Here is a 20,385-nt window from a genome sequence, read left to right as displayed (position 1 = left end):
AGTGAAATATCAAAGGCCTTCCAAACTCACAAGTCTGGTCACTGATTTGCCTCAGGTCTTCACTAAATGACCGCTATTGTGTACCTACTCTGAGTCCTCACGTGCAGCCAGCTGAAGCTCAAGCACAGTAGCACATCACTTGGAGCCATCTTTATAAATAACTTATTTTGAGAACAGGAAAAATGAAAGTAGTTGTTACATTAGGGTACTGGTAATAGGTGATTTTTGCCTGTTTTAAAATTTGTCTTTGTTATTATATCAGCTTTTCAATTACAAAAGGAATAGAAGACACATTGTATCACAAATACTGTTCATATTGATAAATCAGAATGTTGATTAATATAATTTTGCTAATTAAACCATATGGTATAATGGAAAACTCTTAGGAATGACGTAATGGCCTCTTTGGATGGTGAAATTGCAATATCCTCTAAGGCAATCTTGACCCAACAATTTTATTTCTAGGAAACTGTCCCACTAGTATTGTCACGTTTGCAGATAGACATACACTCAAGGATATTGTTGCAGCATGGTTTGCAGTGGTAGATGGTGGGAAACAAACCAAGGTCCATCAAAATGAGACTGGTTAAATAAATTATGGTGCATCTATAGAACAGGATAATATGCAGCTGTTAAAATTGCAATATAGTCTCTTTGCCAGTCCAACAAGTAAGAAACTTAGAAGTCACCACTCCATCCTAACAAGTAAAAACACAAACAAACCAAAAAATCAGCAACTCTTCTTCAGTCTGTCAGAGAAGTGAGATCATAGGGCAGTCCACTGCTCCTAAAATTGGAGGGACCGCCAGGTGCATAGAGAAATCACAACTTACCAGAACAGAGCTGAAACCTCTACAATAACCAGTGCTGAGGGAGAGAAACCTCAACTGTAACTGACAAATTGCTGGAGGCTCAGTGTAAATAGGTTCAAGAGATTAAAAACTCCAGGGGGACTAGTCATAGGGAGACTCCCCTCTTTTGTGAGTTTACAGGTCCTCACAGTGAACATCGGAGAAAAATTCCCTCATAATTCAGGTAGAGGAATGGGGAAAAGGAACCATTTTTGAAATGCACTAGAGCATTCTGTCCTTAGCAGTATCTGCCCTCAGGAGAAGCTATTTAACCAGAGCCTAACTGATCTAGGGAAAGGGAAATACCCAACTCCAGAAGGCCCTAGGCTTCTATGTGGAGAAAAGGAAATAACCAATTCCAGCCCCTTCTAGCCTTGAACCTAAAATTGCTCTAAAAAGATGATGTCTTAAAAATCAATTGACTTAGATGCATGGATTTATTTCTGGACTCTCAGTTCTGTTTCATTCATCTGTATGTCTGTCCTTATACCAGTACAGACTAGAATTACTCTAGTTTTGTAGTAAGTTTTGAAATTGGGAAGTGTGAGTCCTCCAACTTTGCACTTCTGTGGAAGATTTTTTTGGCTATTCTAGGTCCCTTGTATTTCCATATGAATTTTAGTATCAGCTTGTCAATTTCTGAAAAAATGCCAGCTGGGATTTTGATAGAGATTGCTTTGAATCTGTAGATCAGTTTAGGAGTATTGTTGTCTTATCAACATTAAGTCTTACATTGCTTGTACACAGAATGTGTTTCCATTTGTTTAGGTCTTCTTTAATTTCTTTCTTCAATGTTTTATAGTTTTCAGTGTATTTGTCTTGCACTTCTTTGTTAAATTTATTCTGTTGTATTTTATTCTTTTTGATGCTATTGTAAATGGAATTGTTTTCTGATGTCAATTTCAGATTGTTTATTGCTAATGTATAGAAGTACATTATTTCTATTTATATATTGATCTTGTATCCTACAACCTTGCAGAACTTGTTTATTAGCTCTGTTTGTTCCTTGTGGAGTCCTTTATATAAGATCACATTATCTTCAAATAGAGATAGATTTACAGTGATACATCACTTAATGATGGGGATATGTTTTGAGGAATGCATTGTTAGGCAATTTCACTGTTGTGCAAACATCATAGAGTGTACTTACACAAATCTGGATGGTATAGCCTACTACACACCTAGGCTATATGATACTAGTCTTTTGGAACTACCGTCGTATGTGCAGTCCGTCATTGACTGAAACATCATTATTCAGCACGTGACTACTTTTTCTTTTGCAGTTTAGATGCCTTTCGTTTCTTTTTCTTGTCATACTTCCTGGCTAGAATCTGCAGTACAGTGTTAAATAGAAGTGATGAGAGCAGACATTCTTGTGTTAATCTGAATCATAGGGAGAGAGCTTTCAATCTTTCACTGTTGACTATGATGTTAGCTGTGGGTTTTTCTTAGATGCATTTTATCAAGTTGAGGGAGTTCCCTTCTATTCCTAGTTTGTTGAGTGTTTTTTTCTTATCATGAACACGTTGGATTTTGTCAAATGCTTTTTCTGTGTCTATGGAGATAATTATTCAGAGGGATTGTCTTTTATTCTATTAATATGGTATATTACATTACTTGATTGTCATATGTTGAACCGACTTTGCATTGCTAGGATAAATCCTCCTTGATCATGGTGTATAATCCCTTTTATATGTTGCTGAATTTGGTTTGCTAGTATTTTATTGAAAATTTTTACATCTATATTCATAAGAAATATTGGTCTGTAATTTTCTTTTCTTGTGACATCTTTGTCTAGTTTCAGTGTTAGGGACTGGCCTCATAGAATGAGTTGAGAAGTATTTCTTCCTCACCTGTTTTTGGAAGAGTTGATGAAGGATTAGTGTTAATTATTCTTTAAATGTCTGGTAGAATTCACCAGTGAAGCCTTTGGTCCTGGACTTTTCTTTAGGGGAAGTTTTTTGATTACTAATTCAATTGCTTAACTTGTTATAAGCCTATTTAGATTTTCTATTTCTTCTTGAGTAGGTTTTGTTAGTGTGTGTCCATCTAAGAGTTTGTCCAATTCATCTAGGTTATCTAATTTGTTGGCATACAATTATTTTTAGTATGCCTTTATAATCTTTTTTATATCTGTAAGGTAGGTAACATAGTACCCATTTTCATTTCTGATTTACTTAGTAATTTAAATCTTCTCTCTATTTTTTTTTTTTTTTTGGTCAGTCTATCTAAAGGTATCTCAATTTGTTGATCTTTTCAAAGAATCAACTTTTGGTTTTGTTGATTTTCTGTATTGCTTTTCTCTTCTCTAATTCATTTATTTCTGCCCTAATCTTTATAATTTTCTTCCTTCTGCTTGCTTTGGATTTAATTTGCTCTTCTTTTTCTAATTTCTTAACATGGAAGTTTAGGTTACTGATTTGAGTTCTTTCTTCTTTTTTGATATAGACACATACAGCTATGAATTTCCCTAGTCTAAGCACTGCTTCTGATAGGTTTTGGTATGTTGTGTTTTCTTTTTCATTCATCTCAAACTATCTTCTAATTTCCCTTGTGATTTTTTCTTTGACCCATTAATTATTTGAGTGTGTTTTTAAATTCCCACATATTTTTGAATTTGCCAAATTTCCTTCCTTTATTGATTTCTAATTTCATTCTATTGTCAGCAGAGTTCATACTTTCAATCCCTTTAAATTTATTGAGACTTCATTTATGGCCTAACATATAGAATGTTCCATGTGCAGTTGAGAAGAATATGTACTCTGCTGTTGGGTGGGTTGAGTCTTCTGTATATGTCTATTGGGTCTCATTGGTTTATAGTTGTTCAAGACCTCTGTTTCCTTATTGATCTTCTATCCAGTTGTTCTATCCATTATTGAATGTGGGGTATTGAAGTCTCCAACTACTATTGTTGAATTGTCTATTTCTCCTTTTAATTCTCTCAGTTTTCGATGCAGGTATTTTAGGGCTTTGTTGTTAAGATATGTGTAGATATATAGATATAGGTATAGATATCTGTTTCTCATTGTTATAAATTTGTCATAAACTGATCCTTTTATCATTATAAAATGTCCTTTGTCTCAAGTAACAATTTTGTGTCTTAAAGTCTATTTTGTCTGATATTAATATAGCCGCTCTAGCTTTCTTTTGGTTACTGTTTGCATAGTATATTTTTTCCATGAGGCTTTGTTCATATACCCTTTTCTGTCTCTTTGCTTGGAACCTCTTTGTGTCTTTGAATCTAAAATGAGTCTCTTTAGACAGCATATAGTTGGATCATGTTTTTTATCCATTCTACCAATCTCTTACCTTAATGGTAGTATTTATTCCATTTAAACTTAATGTCATTATCGAAAAAGTAGGATTTCCATTTGCCATTTTGCTCTTTGTTTTCTATATATCTTTTTTTGTTCCTTTAATCCTCCATGCTGCCTTCTTTTGCACTAAATATATATTTTCTAGTATACCATTTTAAATCTCTGTCATTTATTTTGCTGTGGGTACCCTACTGTCATAATTAATATCTTAGCTTATAATAATCTAGTTTGGATTAATACCAATTTAATTTAAATAGCATACAAAAACTTTGCTCCTGTATAGCTCCATTCTTTTCCCACTCCCTTGTGATGTTATTGTAATACAAACTATATCTTTATATCTTATATGCTACTCATCAACATAGATTTATAATTACTGCTTGATGCACTTGTCTTTTAAATTATATAGGAGAAGAAGAAGAGTTACAAACAAAAAATATATTTATGCTTTGTTTTATATTTCCCAATGTAGTTACCCTTACTAGTGCTATTTATTTCTTACTGTGAATGTGAGTTACTGTGTAGTGTCCTTTCATTTCAGCCTGAGGGATTCCCTGTAGTATTTCTTGTAGGGCGGGTATGGTAATGACAAATTTTCTCTGTTTTTGTTTAGCAAGGGATACCTCAATTTCTCCTTCATTTTTGAAGGAAAGTTTTGGTAGATATAGAATTCTTGATTGACAGTCTTTTTCTTTCAGCACTTTGAGTATGTTATCCTACTGCCTGCTGGCTTCCATGGTTTCTGATGAGACATCAACTGCTAATCTTATTGAGGATCCCTTATATATGAGGAGTCACTCCTCTGTTTTCACTTTCAAGATTCTCTCTTTTTCTTTGGCTTTCAATAGTTTGATTATGATGTATCTAGGTAAGGATCTCTGAGTTTATCATACTTGGACTTTGTTGAGTTTCTTTAAAGTGTAGATTAATGTTTTTCGTCAAATTTGGGAAGTTTTTGCCATTATTTCTTCAGAATTTCTTTCTGCACCTTTTTCTTTCTCTTCTCCTTCTGGGACTTTCATTGTGCCTATGCTGGTATGCTTGATGGTGTCCCACAGATCTCTCTCTGTTCATTTTCCTTCGTTCTTTTTTGTTTCTTTTCCTCAGTCTGATAATCTCAATTGACTTATATTCAAGTTTGTTGATACTTTCTTCTGCCTATTTATATCTGCTGCTGAACCCTTCTAGTGAATTTTTTATTCTGGTGATTGTACTTTTCAACTGCAGAATTTCTATTTGGTTCTTTTTTTTTTTTTTTAATAATTTCTATCTCTTTATTGATAATCTCTTTTTGGACATTGTTCTCATACTTTCCTTTATTTTTTTAGACATGATTTCCCTTAGTTCTTTGAACGTATTTAAAATAGCTAATTTAAAGCCTTTTTCTAGTAAGTCCAACATCTGGGCTTCCTCAGGGATAGTTTCTTTTGACTGCTTTTTTTTTTTTTCCTGTGTATGGGCTTTATTGTCTTGTTTTTTTTCATGTCTCATAATTTTTTGTTACAATTTGGACATTTGAAAATAATAAAATATGACAACTCTGAACATCTGATTCTCTTCCTCTCAGAGTTTGTTGTTGCTGTTTGTTTACTGACTTTCTGGACTAATTATGTAAAGTATTTTTTTGTCATGTGTGGTCACTGAAGGTTCTATTCACTTATTAGTGATCAGCTAATGATTAGACAGAGTTTTTTGAAATGCCTAAAACCAGTAAGTTTCACAGTCTTTGCCAAGGGGCTTTGAGTGTGTCTTCGGGCACACCTTCAGCCCTCATCCAGGCAGTTTACAATTCCACCTTGACCTTTGCTAAGTGCTTGCGCAGAGCCTCCGGGCAAGCCTGAGGTGAGAGCTTAGGCCCTTCTCAGGACTTTTCCTGAGCATGCCCAAGGCCTGAGCGTGCAGGTGGCCATCTGGATTTCCAGGAGTGTGTTGGAGCTTTTCAAAGCCCCCTATGGACATCTTGTTAACCAGCTTTTCCTTTTAAGGTTTTTGGTTAGCCTGTTGTTTGCCCAACTGTTATCTACTGCCCAGCTTTTATATACAGCCTTGATGTTAAACAATTGTCTCTGATTTTTTTTTTTTTTTTGTGAGGGAGATCAGCCCTGAGCTAACATCTGATGCCAATCCTCCTCTTTTTTCTGAGGAAGACTGGCCCTGAGCTAACATCCATGCTCATCTTCCTCCACTTTATATGGGACGCCGCCACAGCATGGCTCGACAAACAGTGCGTCAGTGCATGCTGGGGATCCGAACCGGCGAACCCCGGGCTGCCGCAGCAGAGTGCGTGCACTTAACTGCCTGCGCCACTGGGCCGGCCCCTGTCTCTGATTATTTTTGACAAATACCCCCAAGGAGAAGGCTTTTTGCACTGTGTGAGCTCCAAGTTAAGTCAAATAAAGACAGTCTTGTGAGTGTAGCCTTCCAGGAAACCACCAGATAAGTCACGTAATGACAGTTCTCTGAGCATGGGGCGTTGAAGGAATTCCATCTCTTTTCCACTCCTTCCAGTAGCTGTTAGACTGCTGGGTTACAGGCTGTGGATTTTCAAAGTTACCGCAGACCTGAAGAGTGGGAAATGAGAATAGGACAAGTTAAAGCACCATAAAGTGTACTGTTCCTACCAAGATTCAGTTGTTTTTCTTGAGTAAATGCTCCCCTGATTGCTGCAAGCCTGTGGTTAATCTCCGGAATTCTAAGTTATTTTCCAGTGTCGAAGATGTTTTCCGGTGTCACTGTTTCTTTTATGAAACATAGAATTTTGAGAGGTTCTTATTCTACCATTTTCTCTGACATCTCTGTTCATTTGTTTTTAACATCAAAGTTGTTTCTTTTATTTTTTGGAATAGAAGAGATGGTATATTTGAAGAGAAGCAACACCTGATTCTGTTTCAGCTGTGTTTATGGCATTTTCTGTCTGAACATTTGGGCCTCAGTTTTTCCATATGCAGAAAAGGGGTGCAAATACGTCTCCCCATCTATTCTGTAGGGCTCTGTGAACTAAATGCTACTGTATATGTGGAGATGCTTTGGTCTCTTTGGAAGAAAAGCACTTAAATTCCTCAAGGCTTCAGGGTTGTTACTTCCAGTTCTGCTTCCCACTGCGCGTCCTTGATCAAGCCACTGAACCAATTGCTTCTGTTTCTTTTTCCACCTCTCCCCTCCCCTCTCTCTTTTCAAGGAAGAGACAATGTTCATTCTCCTGATAGACATGCCAGTAAATTTAAATTGCTTTAAATGTATTTAAAATTATTTGAAGATGTTCAGGAAAAACTGTTGTTGTTATTTGAGGTTGACTAGAAATTATGGCTGTTTGCACATATGCAGAATATTATAATGCAATCTTGAATGTGATTATTGGAGGGTTTTTTATATTACACATAATACCAGAAATAGAGTTTTGAAACCTCTGGTAGTCCTTTGTATGCATCTCTCTCTCTCCCTCTCCCTTTTTTTTTTTGCCATCAGGTACCTTCCTAGCTCCATCAAATCTGAGCATCTCTGAGGAAAGTGGCTAGAACTCACAGCTTTTTTTTTTGGCTTGTGCTAAAATATACATAACATAAAATTTACCATTTTAACCACATTTAAGTGTACAATTCAGTGGCGTTAAGTACATTCACATAGTTGTGCAATGTATGCATTTCTTTTTGAAAAATATAGATTCCATAGTTCCTTGACAATATTTGCTTTGTGAACCAACACTGTTTTTAAAATTAAAGAGTATGGACTATACCAGTTTTTTGCTCATTCATTTTGTAGGAAGCCATGAGTTTTATAAACATGGTAGCTGTTGATTTCAATGGTCATGCTTCCTTTACCTCATTTCATTTCTGAAAACAACCTAAACAACCTAATTGTTCATACACAATACATTTAACTCACGTCTCTTTTGGTGCTGCAGGTTGCAATGCAGGCAGGGATTAACTTGGGGACAGCTGTGTCAAGAGGATTGTATCAACCAGCAACAATCTTTATGGGCCGCCAAATGTCAGCCATCCCAAGCGCTGGAGATGTTAGTACAGAGCAGAAATCTCCCCAACCCACGAAGAACTTCAGAACAATTCCTGACCCACGTTCACAGCGACAGACAGCCAGAGCAGTGATGTGACAGACAGCTATGTAGTCTGCACTAATAGTGGCACACAGTGCTTAAATAAGTCTGACAAAATAGATGGAAGGACATCTCTTCAGATTGATGAGAAAACGCCAGTCACAGCCAGCCCATTGTCTGAGGAGGAACAGACTCATTGCTTGGAGATAGGAAGCAACTCACGTCACGGCAAGAGTAATTTATCTGAAAGCAGAAAGTCTGCTGAACTCCATTCCCTGTTACGGGGAAGATTACGTGCAGGGAGCAGAACCACTGATTTAAAGTGTGACAGTTCCAGCAGATCAGGGGCATCAGAGGGAGAAATACTGACACGGGAACATATTGAAGTCAAGGAAGACAGTGCCAGACTACCAGTCGCTCCAATATCAGTCTCAGAATACTGTGCATCTGAAAGTAAGTGTTCTCAAGAGAAACATTCTGCTCAGGAAGGATTCTCAGGTGGGGTGAGAGGCTGAGGTTGTTTGCTGATTTTTGTTGGTATTTAGTTTTTCTGGGTGGTAGTGGTCTTATGTAAGAACAAAGTGTACTCTCTAATTTTATCTTTTGTCAAAAAACAAAGTACAGTGGTGACTTTGCCAACAAATTCCAGTCTAATGAATTCTTAAATATGTATGTGGAAATATTCTTACAAGCGAATTCTCTGATTTTTAAACTCATTGTTATATTTTTAATATATTTAATAAAATATTTTTAATGAGTTTTTAAATACTGTAATTAATCATGGATTGTTTCTACATGTTTTAACTGATGAATAATCCCACTCCGTGAGGTGGAACGTCTTACCTCGCTTCTCCCTGCACTTAGTGATCAGTAGTCTCTTCATATCCCCTCTTCCAGATCATCCTCCTCACGGGGACCCCGAGGCACAGAAGCCCTTCAGGAAAATGCAGCAACAGCAGGAAGAGGAAAGTCTGAGCAGCAGCAGTGACCTCACAGTTGCCGTAAGTGAAGATGGTCTGATTTTAGAGAGTCCAGAACCACAGCCAAATCTGAGTGACAAGATGGAGGGAGAAGATGGAATAGAGGCCTTAAAATTAATCCACTCTGAGCAAGAAAGAGGTGCCCTATCCACCGAAAAACATAATTGTATTTTGCAAACTCTAAGCTCTCCTGATTCAAAAAAGGAATCCTCCACTAACTCACCAACAAGAGAGTAAGCCATTGAATTTTTTTTTACTATTCTATAAATAATTATAGACATTTTTAGAGATCATTCTACTGGGAATGTATTGTCGAGCACTCAGTCATGAATGTATAAGTTCCTTACTCATAAATAATCTCTTAGCAAAGGTCTAATTTGCTTTCTTTTCTTTTTTTATAAAATAGCTTTAAAAGTCTGAATATCATTGAAATCATGGTGATTTGCAGTTTATAATTATATCCAAACAATCCCTGGTTAATTCATAAGTCATTCCCCCCACCCCTACCCTCCAGCCTTTTAAGAAAACAAATCATTTTGAAGTTGTGGTAACACAGAAGGTGACAAACGGTTAAACTTACTAGGAATTCAGCTTTAGAGGCTAGGAACTTTGTATCTAATTAATTTGCTTAATCCTAATATCCCTTGCCATGGTGTCATTTTTGTCATACGATTAAATATGAGTTAATAAGTTCTTCTAAGTGTATATCTAAGCCAGCTTTCCTTTTCTGAATGTAAATATGAGGACACTGGAATCTTTAATGTTAAATAGGAACAACATCAGTGTTATACATTTTGAGCACTTATTATAATATCCAACTCATGAAAGCTCATGTATAATTTTTTATTATTGATTGGAGGTACTAGGTGGAATTGTGTAGAAAACATGGAAACTGTTGAAAACCAATTCTGCAATGAAAAATAACTCTAATAGCATCAAATCTCTTTTAGGAGTGGAAGGAACCTACGTAACAAACTAAGGTAGATCTCGCCTTTTAAAAATGAGGAAATCAAGGCTAGGGGCATAGGAATGACACATAGGCCGTTGGGGCAGACCTTCCATACAGCTTGCCTCCCCAACCCACATGGCACCACTAGAATTTTCTGTTACACTGTGATGCCGTCACTCTTTCTTTTCAACAGTCCCAGCAACAGTGAAAAGCCAAGTGGGCATCCTTGTATATGAGGGGATATGTTCTCTTTTAGAGCAGCGTTGCATCTTTAATGTATTGCCTCTTACCATTCATTATCTACTTATGGTGAAAATTTTAATTTATAGTCTGATTGACTTTAAAGTGATGTTCAAGAAATATTTATTAATAGCACATCCAAGTACAAAGTACTTGTACTGTGGATGGAAGAACCAACATGATTCCTGTCATTGGGAAACTTGATTTATTAGAGTGGCAAGCCAAATGGATGTTTTTGTGTGTGTGTGAGGAAGATCGGCCCTGAGGTAACATCTGCCAATCCTCCTCTTTTTGCTGAGGAAGACTGGCCCTGGGCTAACATCCATGGCCATCTTCCTCCACTTTATATGGGACGCCGCCACAGCATGGCTTGACAAGTGGTGCGTCAGTGCGCGCCTGGGATCCAAAGCAGCGAACCCCGGGCCGCCGCAGCGGAGCACACGCACTTAACCGCTTGCGCCACCGGGCTGGCCCCCCAGTGGATTTTTCTAGTAAGAATACTTCTCTCATCAGGTATTATATACTACATCATCAGAAACTTTATTACTAGAGATAGAATGTATCTGTTTTGGGTTTCGTATTTGTAGGCTTCTTTTTATAGCAATTCATTGGACAAGTAAGTAGTTTGGTGGATTAACTGGGGGACTAGCGTACTTACCCAGGACTCAGGCTTTTTCTGAGATGAAAAAAGTTGGGTATGTGTATAGAATTAAGAATGTTCTCTCTCTCCTTCTCCTATATGACTGACTTTTTCCTATGATCTTAAAGCCAAGTTCCTCAGAATTTTGGGATATAGTTTTCCAAAATTTGTTAGAAAATATGGGCATTTGGGGAATTTTTGAATAGTTTGTCCTAATGGAATGGTCCCAGAATGAAAGGTCAGTCAGCAATGGTTGTTTTCTGTCTGTTACCAAATGTGAGCCCATTGATTTTCTGTGGTAAAAGTACTACCCAGGGGCCGGCCCTGTGGCTTAGCGGTTAAGTGCGCGCGCTCCACTGCTGGCGGCCCAGGTTCGGATCCCAGGCGCACACTGACGCACCGCTTCTCGGGCCATGCTGAGGCCGTGTCCCACGTACAGCAACTAGAAGGATTTGCATCTATGACATGCAGCTACCTACTGGGGCTTTGGGGGAAAAAAATAAATAAATAAATAAACATTTAAAAAAAAAAAAAAGGACTACCCAGGAATATGTTAAAGGTGGTTTAAATGATTCTGGTTAATCTGCTGACGTCCTCACCGCTTTTGAGGCGCTGCGTTCTCTTATTTCCTCTTTAGCATGAGCTCTTCTCCTTTTCTCTGAGGGTTAATTATTCATCTGAGACTGTAGTGTCATATTTACAGAGCTAATACTATGATCTCAAATGTTCATTATCTCAGTTTACTTTAGGGTCCGTTGGGGGTCTGGAGAAAAGTCACTTGAATGAATTTTAGTTAACAAAGATCAAGAGATGGGACAAAGGAAGACACATAGAAGGATCTGAACAGGAAACCGGAACCTCTGATTTGATGAGAATGATGATAGATACTATGTTTGAGCACATCTATGTGCCAGCTGAGTTGCTGACCTTGAACATAAAACTTGGTCTTAAGCTTCCTGGCAGTGAAGGGGAAATAGATGTGCGGTATGCAGCGTAGTTTCCATCTGAGGAGAAAAGTGAAATCAAGGGTGACTTTTGGTGGTGTTGTCTCTTGTTTTTTGTTTGTTTTATTTAAAAAAACTTTTTAACAGCTTTATTGAGATATAATTCACGTACCATACAATCCACCCATTTAAAGTGTATAATTCAAGAGTTTTTGGCATATTATATTATTAATATTTAAATGCTGTGTTAAAATGTATATAACATAAAATTTGCCATTTTTAAGTGTACAATTTAGTGACGTTAATTATGTTCATGATATTGTACGACCATCACCACTACCTATTTCCAAAACTTTTTTGTCCCCCTTATATATTTGTCCTTTTGGTCTATTTCAATTCACATAACATTTTCAAGATTCATCCATGTTGTAGCAGGTATCAGAACTTCATTCCTTTTTAGGCTAAATAATCTTCCAGTGTATGGATATACCACATTTTGTTTATCCATTCATCTGTTGATGGACATATGGATTGCTTCTCTGTTTAAAAGCCAAGCATCTTTGAGAAGGTTCATGACCCACCCCCATGGATATTTCCAGATAATTGAAGACCAGCTTGTGCTTCCTGCACAGTTCCTTCATTGCAAGCTATAATTAACATTTCTTACAAGGAAGCATATTAGAATGAAGCTGAGTAAAAGCAATGTTGTTAAAAAGGAGGACCTTGAATCTCATTCTTAAAGAGTAGTTTGCTGCAAACATTGGTACAAAGCTCCATGACCTAAAACACCAGACATTTATTATTTTTCAGGTGCCAGGTGGTTGGCCCAGTGTCATTTGGGGCTACAAGAATTATTTGGCCAGGTGTCCCTCATCGTCCAGTAGAGTAGTCCAACCTCAGTCACCTGGTGGTGGTAGCAGGGTTCCCAGCACAGCAAGAGGGCAAGCCCCAGTGCACAAATGCTTTAAAGTGTCTGCTTGTGTCAGGTTTGCTCATGTCCCATTGGCTAAAGAAAGTCACAGGACCCAGCCTAGAGTCAAGAGGTGAAAAAATATAATCCACCTCTTGATGGGATGAGTGGCAAAGTCACATTGCAAATGATTGCACACAGGAATGAGAAGATTACGGTTGCTTTTTGCAATCCACCACAGTACTTGAGGACAAATTCAAATGAAGATAACCTCAGTGTGAGTCAAAAGCGTCAGGAAAGGTTTTATCCCGGTGTTGATGCAGCATCTTGAAGGCTGTAAAGGCTTGAATAAGAAGGAGCAGGGAAAGGAGTGAATGAGGTCTGGAGGAAGAGTGCAAGAAGGAATGCAGATACAGAGAACACAAAGGGCGTGGGAGGGCAGAGCAAAGCATGTGACTAAGGGCTCACTGAGCAGGGCTTCTTGGAGTAAAGGTTTAAAATGTTGCCTGGGTCATGTTTGAGAAAGACCTTGAATATCAGGGTAAAGAATTTAAAGTTCCTTCTCTGTGTTTTCCAGAACTATTGAAGGTTATTTTAAGAGAAGAGTGGTATGGTGAGTAACTTGATTTAGGAGAATTAATCTGACATCATTAGTTTCATCAGGATTAATTGTATACACTGGTGGGCAGAATTCTGAGATGGCCCCTGAGGTTCCTGCCCCCTGATGTACACTCTGTATAATCCCCTCACTTTGCGTGCGGGCAGGACTGTGAGTTTGAAGGATTTCCTTTCTGTGATTAGGCTATGTTATGTGACAGAGATGAAGAATTTTGCAAACATAATGAAAGTCCCCAAATCAGTTGACTTTGAGGTAATCAAAAAGGAATTGTTCGGGGTGGGCCAGACCTAAACATATCAACCTTTAAAAGGGACTGGGCACTTACTGAAATCAGATTCAAAGCAGCTGAGATACTCTCCTGTTCACCTGAAGAAGCAAACTTGCCATCTTGTGACGAAGGCCACGTGGCAGACGATGGTATGTGCCCTGTGGGAGCTGAGGGCCTCAGTCCTATAGCCACGAGGACCTGAATTCTGCCAACAACCAGTGAACTTGGAAGAGGACCCTGAGCTTTAAATGAGATTGCCTGTGAGGAGATGATAAAGATTAAATGAGATCATAAGGGTGAAGCCGTTATCCAATAGGGCTGATCTCTTAAAAGAAGAGGAAGAGACACCAGAGCTTTCTTTCTCTGCCATGTGAGGACACAGTGAGAGGTGGCCATCTGCAAGTCTCACTAGGAACCAAATCAGCTGACACCTTGATCTTGGACTTCCCTGCCTCTAGAATTGCAAAAAATAAATTTTTGTTGTCTAAATCACCCAATTTGTGATATTTTGTTATGGCAACCTGAGCAGACTAATAAACCTGGCTAGAGGTTTATCCATTTTGTTGGGTTTTTCCCCAAAGAACCAGCTTTTTGTCTTTTGATTTTCTTTATTGTTTGCCTATTTTCAATTTCATTGGTTTCTGCTCTAAATTTTATTACTTCTTTTCTTCTGCTCACTTTGAATTTAATTTGCTCTTCTCTTTTCTAGTTTCCTAAGGTGGGAGCTTAGATTATTGACTTTTAGAGCTTTCTTCTTTTCTAATGTGTGCATTCAGTGCTATAAATTTCCCTGGAAGCACTGCTTTCACTGCATCCCACAAATTTTGATAAGTTGTATTTTCATTTTCGTTCAGTTCAAAATATTTTTAAATTTCTTTTGAGACTTCCTCTTTTACCCATGTGTTTAGGACTGTGTTGTTTAATCTCCAAATATTTTGAGATTTCCTAGCTATATTTCTGTTATTGATCTCAGTTTAATTCTGTTGTGGTCTGAGAACATACTTTCTATGCCTTCTGTTCTTGTAACTTTGTTGAGGTGTGTTTTATGGCCCAGAATGTGGTTTGTCTTAGCAAACGTTCCATGTGACCATGTGTATTTTGCTGTTGTTGGATGAAGTATCTTATAAATGTCGATTAGATCCAATTTAATGGTGCTATTCAGTTGAGCTATATCCTTGCTGCTTTTTACCTGCTGGATATGTTAGTCACCGACAGAGGTGACTAAATATTCAACTATAATAGTGGCTTTATCTATTTCTCCTTGCAGTTCTATCACTTTTTGCCTGTGTATTTCAATGCTCTGTTGTTAGGTGCATACACTTTAAGGATTTTTGTGATATTCCTAGGTGTAGATTTTTTGGGTAATTATCCTACTTGGTGTTCTCTGAGCTTCCTGGATCTGTAGTTTGGTGGTATATGTTGTTAACTTCGGAAAATTCTTAGCCATTATTACTTCAAATATTCCTTCTGCTCCTTTCTCTCTTTCTCCTCCTTCTGGTATTCCCATTACTTGTATGTTACACCCTTTGTAATTATCCTACAATTCTTGGATGTTCTGTCCCATTTTTTTTTCATTCTTCCTTCTCTTTGCATTTCAGTTTGGGAAATTTGTACTGACATATCCTCAAGCTCACTGATTCTTTCCTCAGCTATGTCCAGTGTATTGGTGAGCCCCTCATAGATGGTCTGTTTTGAGTTTGATGTTTAGTTTTTTGGTTTTGAAATTATGTAAACCATTTAAAATTAATTATTTTTTATAAACCCCTGTATTAAAGAACCAAACTGTTCTCTCTTCTAGTTATAGTACCTTAGTTGAAAATCCCATTTTATAATTCCATTTTGAGTCAACCAAAATTTCCTGAATACCTAGTAGGCCCAAAGCTCTGTACTGTGAGGTATGGGGTTGTAGCAATCTGAAATATGGCTGCAAATTCTTCAACACTCCTCTTATTAAAAGATGGGATCTCTCTCCCCTTCCCTTGAATATGGATGGGCTTATGACTGCTTTAACCAAATAGAGCATGGTAGAATTGATCCTCTATGACTTCCAAAGTTGAGTTATAAAAGGCCGTGCAGTTGCCACTCTTTTTGCTGGAACATGTGTTCGTGGAACCCTGAACCACCATGTAAGAAGTCTGACTATTCTGAGACTGCCGTGGTAAAGAAATTATGTGTAGGTGCTCTAGACTGTGGTCCCAGCTGTGCCCATCCTTGGAGCTATCCCCTCCAAAGTACCAGACATGTAGGCGAAGCCTTCTTGGACCCTCTACCAAGTGCATCCACCAGCTGATATCACTGAATAACCTCTCTCAATAATACCTAAAACAGAAGAATCCACTCAGCCAAGCCCTGACTGATTTTCTGATCCACAAAGTCATTAGATATAATAAAATGGTGGTGGTTTTTTTCTTTTTATTATTGTTTTGTGTGTGTGTGTGTGTGTGTGTAAGGAAGATCAGCCCTGAGCTAACATCCATGCCAATCCTCCTCTTTTTGCTGAGGAAGACTGGCCCTGAGCTAACATGCATGCCCATCTTCCTCTACTTTATATGGGATGCCACCACAGCATGGCCTGACAAGTGGTGCGTGGTGCGCGCCCGGGATCCAAACCCAGGCTGCCAGCAGTGGAGAGCGCACGATTAACCACTACACCACGGGGCCGGCCCCAAAATGGTTGTTGTTTTAAGCTACAAAGCTTTGGGGTAGTTTGTTACGAGTCTATAGATAGCTAGTATAGGACTTTGTTCATTTAACATTAAATATTTACTGAGTGCCTACTCTGTCCCAGGCACTACTCTTGCTCTTATGGTGTTTATGATCATGCGTGTGGAGGGGAGGAAGAAAACAGAAACCAATAAACAATCTGTGTGAAAATATTATGACAAAGAACGAGCAGGTTAAGTGCATAGAGAATGCATAGATGCAATTTAGTGTAGGATACTCAGGGAAAGTCTCTGTGGTGATTTGACATTTGAGAGGAGATCTAAAGTGAGTGAGAGTAAGCCACATTAAATTGTACCCATGCCTTCTCTGTCTATTTAACCTGCTTTATTCTTTGTTACCTTAATTTTCACCCTGGTATATTTGTTTGTTTATCAATTTATGTTTCATTTCTCTCCTTCAGTGTCTTGGAGATGAGTGGGATATATCTTGAGGAAGAGAATACCATGCAGCAGGAACAGCAAGTACAGAGGCCCTCTAGTGGGAGCATACGTGGTGTTTCTAGGAACAGCAAAGAAGCCAGTGCAGCTGGACCACAACAGGTGAGTGAGGAAGGTAGGAGATGGAGTGAGAGAAATATCAGTGGGCCACATCACAAAGGGTCTTGTAGGCTGTAGGAAGAACTTTGGATTGTGCTTCAAGGGAGGTGAAGAACCACTCTGGCTGCTTAATGGAAAATGAACTGTAGGGGACAGGGTGGGAGCAAGGAGACCTGTTTAGAGAATATTACAGTAATCTAGGGAGTAGGTGGTGGTGCCTTGGGCCAGAGTGGCAGCAGTGAGAAGTGTCAAATTCTGGATATACATATATTTTTTGTGTTTAAAAAAAAATTCAGGGCCGGCCCCGTGGCTTAGCGGTTAAGTGCGCGCGCTCCGCTGCTGGCGGCCCAGGTTCAGATCCCGGGCGCGCACCGACGCACTGCTTCTCCAGCCATGCTGAGGCCGCGTCCCACGTACAGCAACTAGAAGGATGTGCAACTATGACATACAACTATCTACTGGGGCTTAGGGGGGGAAAAATAAATAAATAAAATAAAATAAAATAATACATAACATGAGATCTATCCTCTTAACATTTTTTAAGACTTTATTTTTTGGAACAGTTTTAGGTTCACAATAAAATTAAGAATTAGGTACAGAGATTTCCTATATACCGCCTGCCCCTACACATACATAGCCTCCCCCATTATCAATATCCCACACCAGAGTGGTACATTTGTTACAACTGAGGAACCTGCATTGACACATCATAATCACCCAAAGTCCACAATTTATATTACAATTCACCCTTGGTATTGTACATTCTATGAGTTTGAACAATGTATAATGACATGTATCCATCATTATAGTATCATAAAGAGTATTTTCAGTACCCTAAAAATCCTGTGTGCTCTACCTATTCATACCCCCACCCCCACCCCCTGCTAACTACTGATCCTTTTACAGTTTATAGTTTTGGCTTTTCCAGAATGTCATATTCTTGAAATCATACGGTATGTAGCCTTTTCAGATTGGGTTCTTTCACTTAGTAATATGCCTTTGAGGTTCCTCCATGTCTTTTTGTGGCTTGATAGATCATTTCTTTTTAGTGCTGAATAATATTATGTTGTCTTGATGTACTGCAGTTTATCCATTCAGCTACTGAAGGACATCTTTGTGACTTCCACATTGTTGGCAATTGTGAATAAAGCTGCTGTAGACATCCATGTGCAGGTTTTTGTGTGGACGTAAGTTTTCAGTTCATTTGGGTAAATACCGAAGAGTGCAATTGCTGGATTGTTTGGTAAGACTATGTTTAGTTTTATAAGAGGCTCCCAAACTGTCTCCCAAAGTGGCTGTACCATTTTGCATTCCCATCAGCAATAAATGAGTGTTCTTGTTTCTATAATCCTTGTTAGCATTTGTTATTGTCAGTTTTTTTGGATTTTAGCCACTCTAATAGGTATGTAATGATATCTTCTTGTTTTAATTTGCAGTTCCCTAATGACATATGATGTTGAGTATCTTTTCATATGCTTATTTACCATCTGTATATCTTCTTTGGTGAGGTGTCTGTTCAGATCTTTTCCCATTTTTTACTTGGGTTATTTGTTTTCTTATTGTTGAGTTTTAAAGAGCTCTTTGTATATTTTGGATATAAGTCCTTTATCAGGTGTGTCTTTTGCAAATATTTTCTCCCAGTCTGTGGCTTGTCTTCTCATTCTCTTGATGTTATCTTTTGCAGAGCATAAGTTTTTTAATTTTAATGAAGTCTAGCTTATTAGTTATTTTGTTCGTGGATCATGTCTTTAGTGTTGTATCTAAAAAGTCATCACCAGGGCCGGCCCCGTGGCTTAGCGGTTAAGTGCGTGCACTCCGCTACCGGCGGCCCGGGTTCAGATCCCGGGCGTGCACTGATGCACTGCTTCTCTGGCCATGCTGAGGCTGCGTCCCACATACAGCAACTAGAAGGATGTGCAACTATAACGTACAACTATCTACTGGGGCTTTGGGGAAAAAAAAAAAAAGAAGGAGGATTGGCAATGGATGTTAGCTCAGAGCTGGTCATCCTCAGCAAAAAGAGGAGGATTAGCGTGGATGTTAGCTCAGGGTTGATCTTCCTCACAAAAAAATAAAAAATAAATAAACACATAAAAAGTTATCACCATAGCCAAAGTCATCTAGGCTTTCTGCTGTGTTATCTTCTAGGAGTTTTATAGTTTTATATTTTACCTTTAGGTCTGTGATCCATTTTGAGTTAATTTTTGTGAAGGGTATAAGATCTGTGTCTAGATTCATTTTTGTTCATGTGGATATCCCGTTCCAGCACCATTTATTGAAAAGTTAACATTTTTACATGTACAGTACAATATTGTTAACTGTAAGCACACTGTCGTATACCATATCCCTAGAACTTTTTCATCTTGAACGACTGAAACTTCATACTCATTGAACAGTAAATCCTCATTTCCCTCTTCCCCCAGCCCCTGGCAACTGCCATTCTACTTTCTACTTCTATGAATTTGACTACTTCACATATCTCATATAAGTGGAAGCAACCAGTGTTTGTCCTTCTGTGACTGACTTCTTTCGTGTAGCATGATGTCCTCAATGTTCATCCATGTTGTAGCATCTGACAGGATTTCCTTCTTTTTATGGCTAAATAATATTCCATTGCATTTATATACTACATTTTCTTTATCCATTCATCTGTCGATGACATTTAGTTTGTTTCCCCCTCTTGGCTATTGTGAATAATGCTGCAGTGAACATGGGAGTGAGGCTATGTCTCTGAGATCCTGATTTCAGTTCTTTTGGATAAATACCCAGAGTGAGATTGCTGGATCATATGGTAGTTCTATTTTTAATTTTTTGAGGAACTTCCATGCTGTTTTCCATAGCGGCTGCAACATTTTACACTCCCACTAATAGTGCACAGGGTTCCAGTTTTTCCACATCCTCAACAATACTTGTTCTTTTCTTTCTTTTTTTTTTTAATAATGGCCATCCTAAGAAGTATGAAGTGATATCTCATTGTGGTTTTGATTTGCATTTCCCCGATAATAAGTAATGTTAAGCATCTTTTCATATACCTGTTGGCCATTTATATATCGTCTTTTGAGAAATATCTATTCAAATCCTTTCTCCATTTTTTAATCAGGTTATTTGGTTTTTTGCAATTGAGTTGTTAGAGTTCCTTTTGTATTTTGGATGTTAACCTCTTATCAGATATATGGTTTGCAGATATTTTTCCCATTCTGTAGGTTGCCTTTTCACTCTGTTGATTGTTTCCTTTGCTGTGTAGAAATTTTCTAGTTTGATGTAGGCCCACTTATCTATTTTTGCTTTTGTTGCCTGTGCTTTTGCTGTCATATTTAAGAAGTCATTGCTAAGACCAATGTCAGGCAGCTTTTCCC

The 20,385-nt window shown here is 38.1% G+C and overlaps 1 protein-coding gene across 1 annotated transcript in view; it reads left to right on the top strand.

Moving 5' to 3' along the window:
* The first annotated feature begins 396 nt into the window (after nt 1-396).
* Nucleotides 397-20,385, top strand: part of LOC131401849 (centrosomal protein kizuna-like) — a 74,188-nt gene continuing 54,199 nt past the window's right edge. Inside the window, 4 exon segments of the mRNA XM_058536948.1 lie at nt 397-435; nt 8,070-8,256; nt 8,259-8,672; nt 9,117-9,432. Coding sequence (XP_058392931.1) covers nt 397-435; nt 8,070-8,256; nt 8,259-8,672; nt 9,117-9,432 — 956 coding nt within the window.

The sequence above is a fragment of the Diceros bicornis genome (genome assembly GCF_020826845.1).
Source record: "Diceros bicornis minor isolate mBicDic1 chromosome 21 unlocalized genomic scaffold, mDicBic1.mat.cur SUPER_21_unloc_1, whole genome shotgun sequence".
Taxonomy (NCBI): Eukaryota; Metazoa; Chordata; class Mammalia; order Perissodactyla; family Rhinocerotidae; genus Diceros; species Diceros bicornis.
Note: the sequence above shows the minus strand (reverse complement) of the source record. Positions and strands in the feature narration are given on the sequence as shown.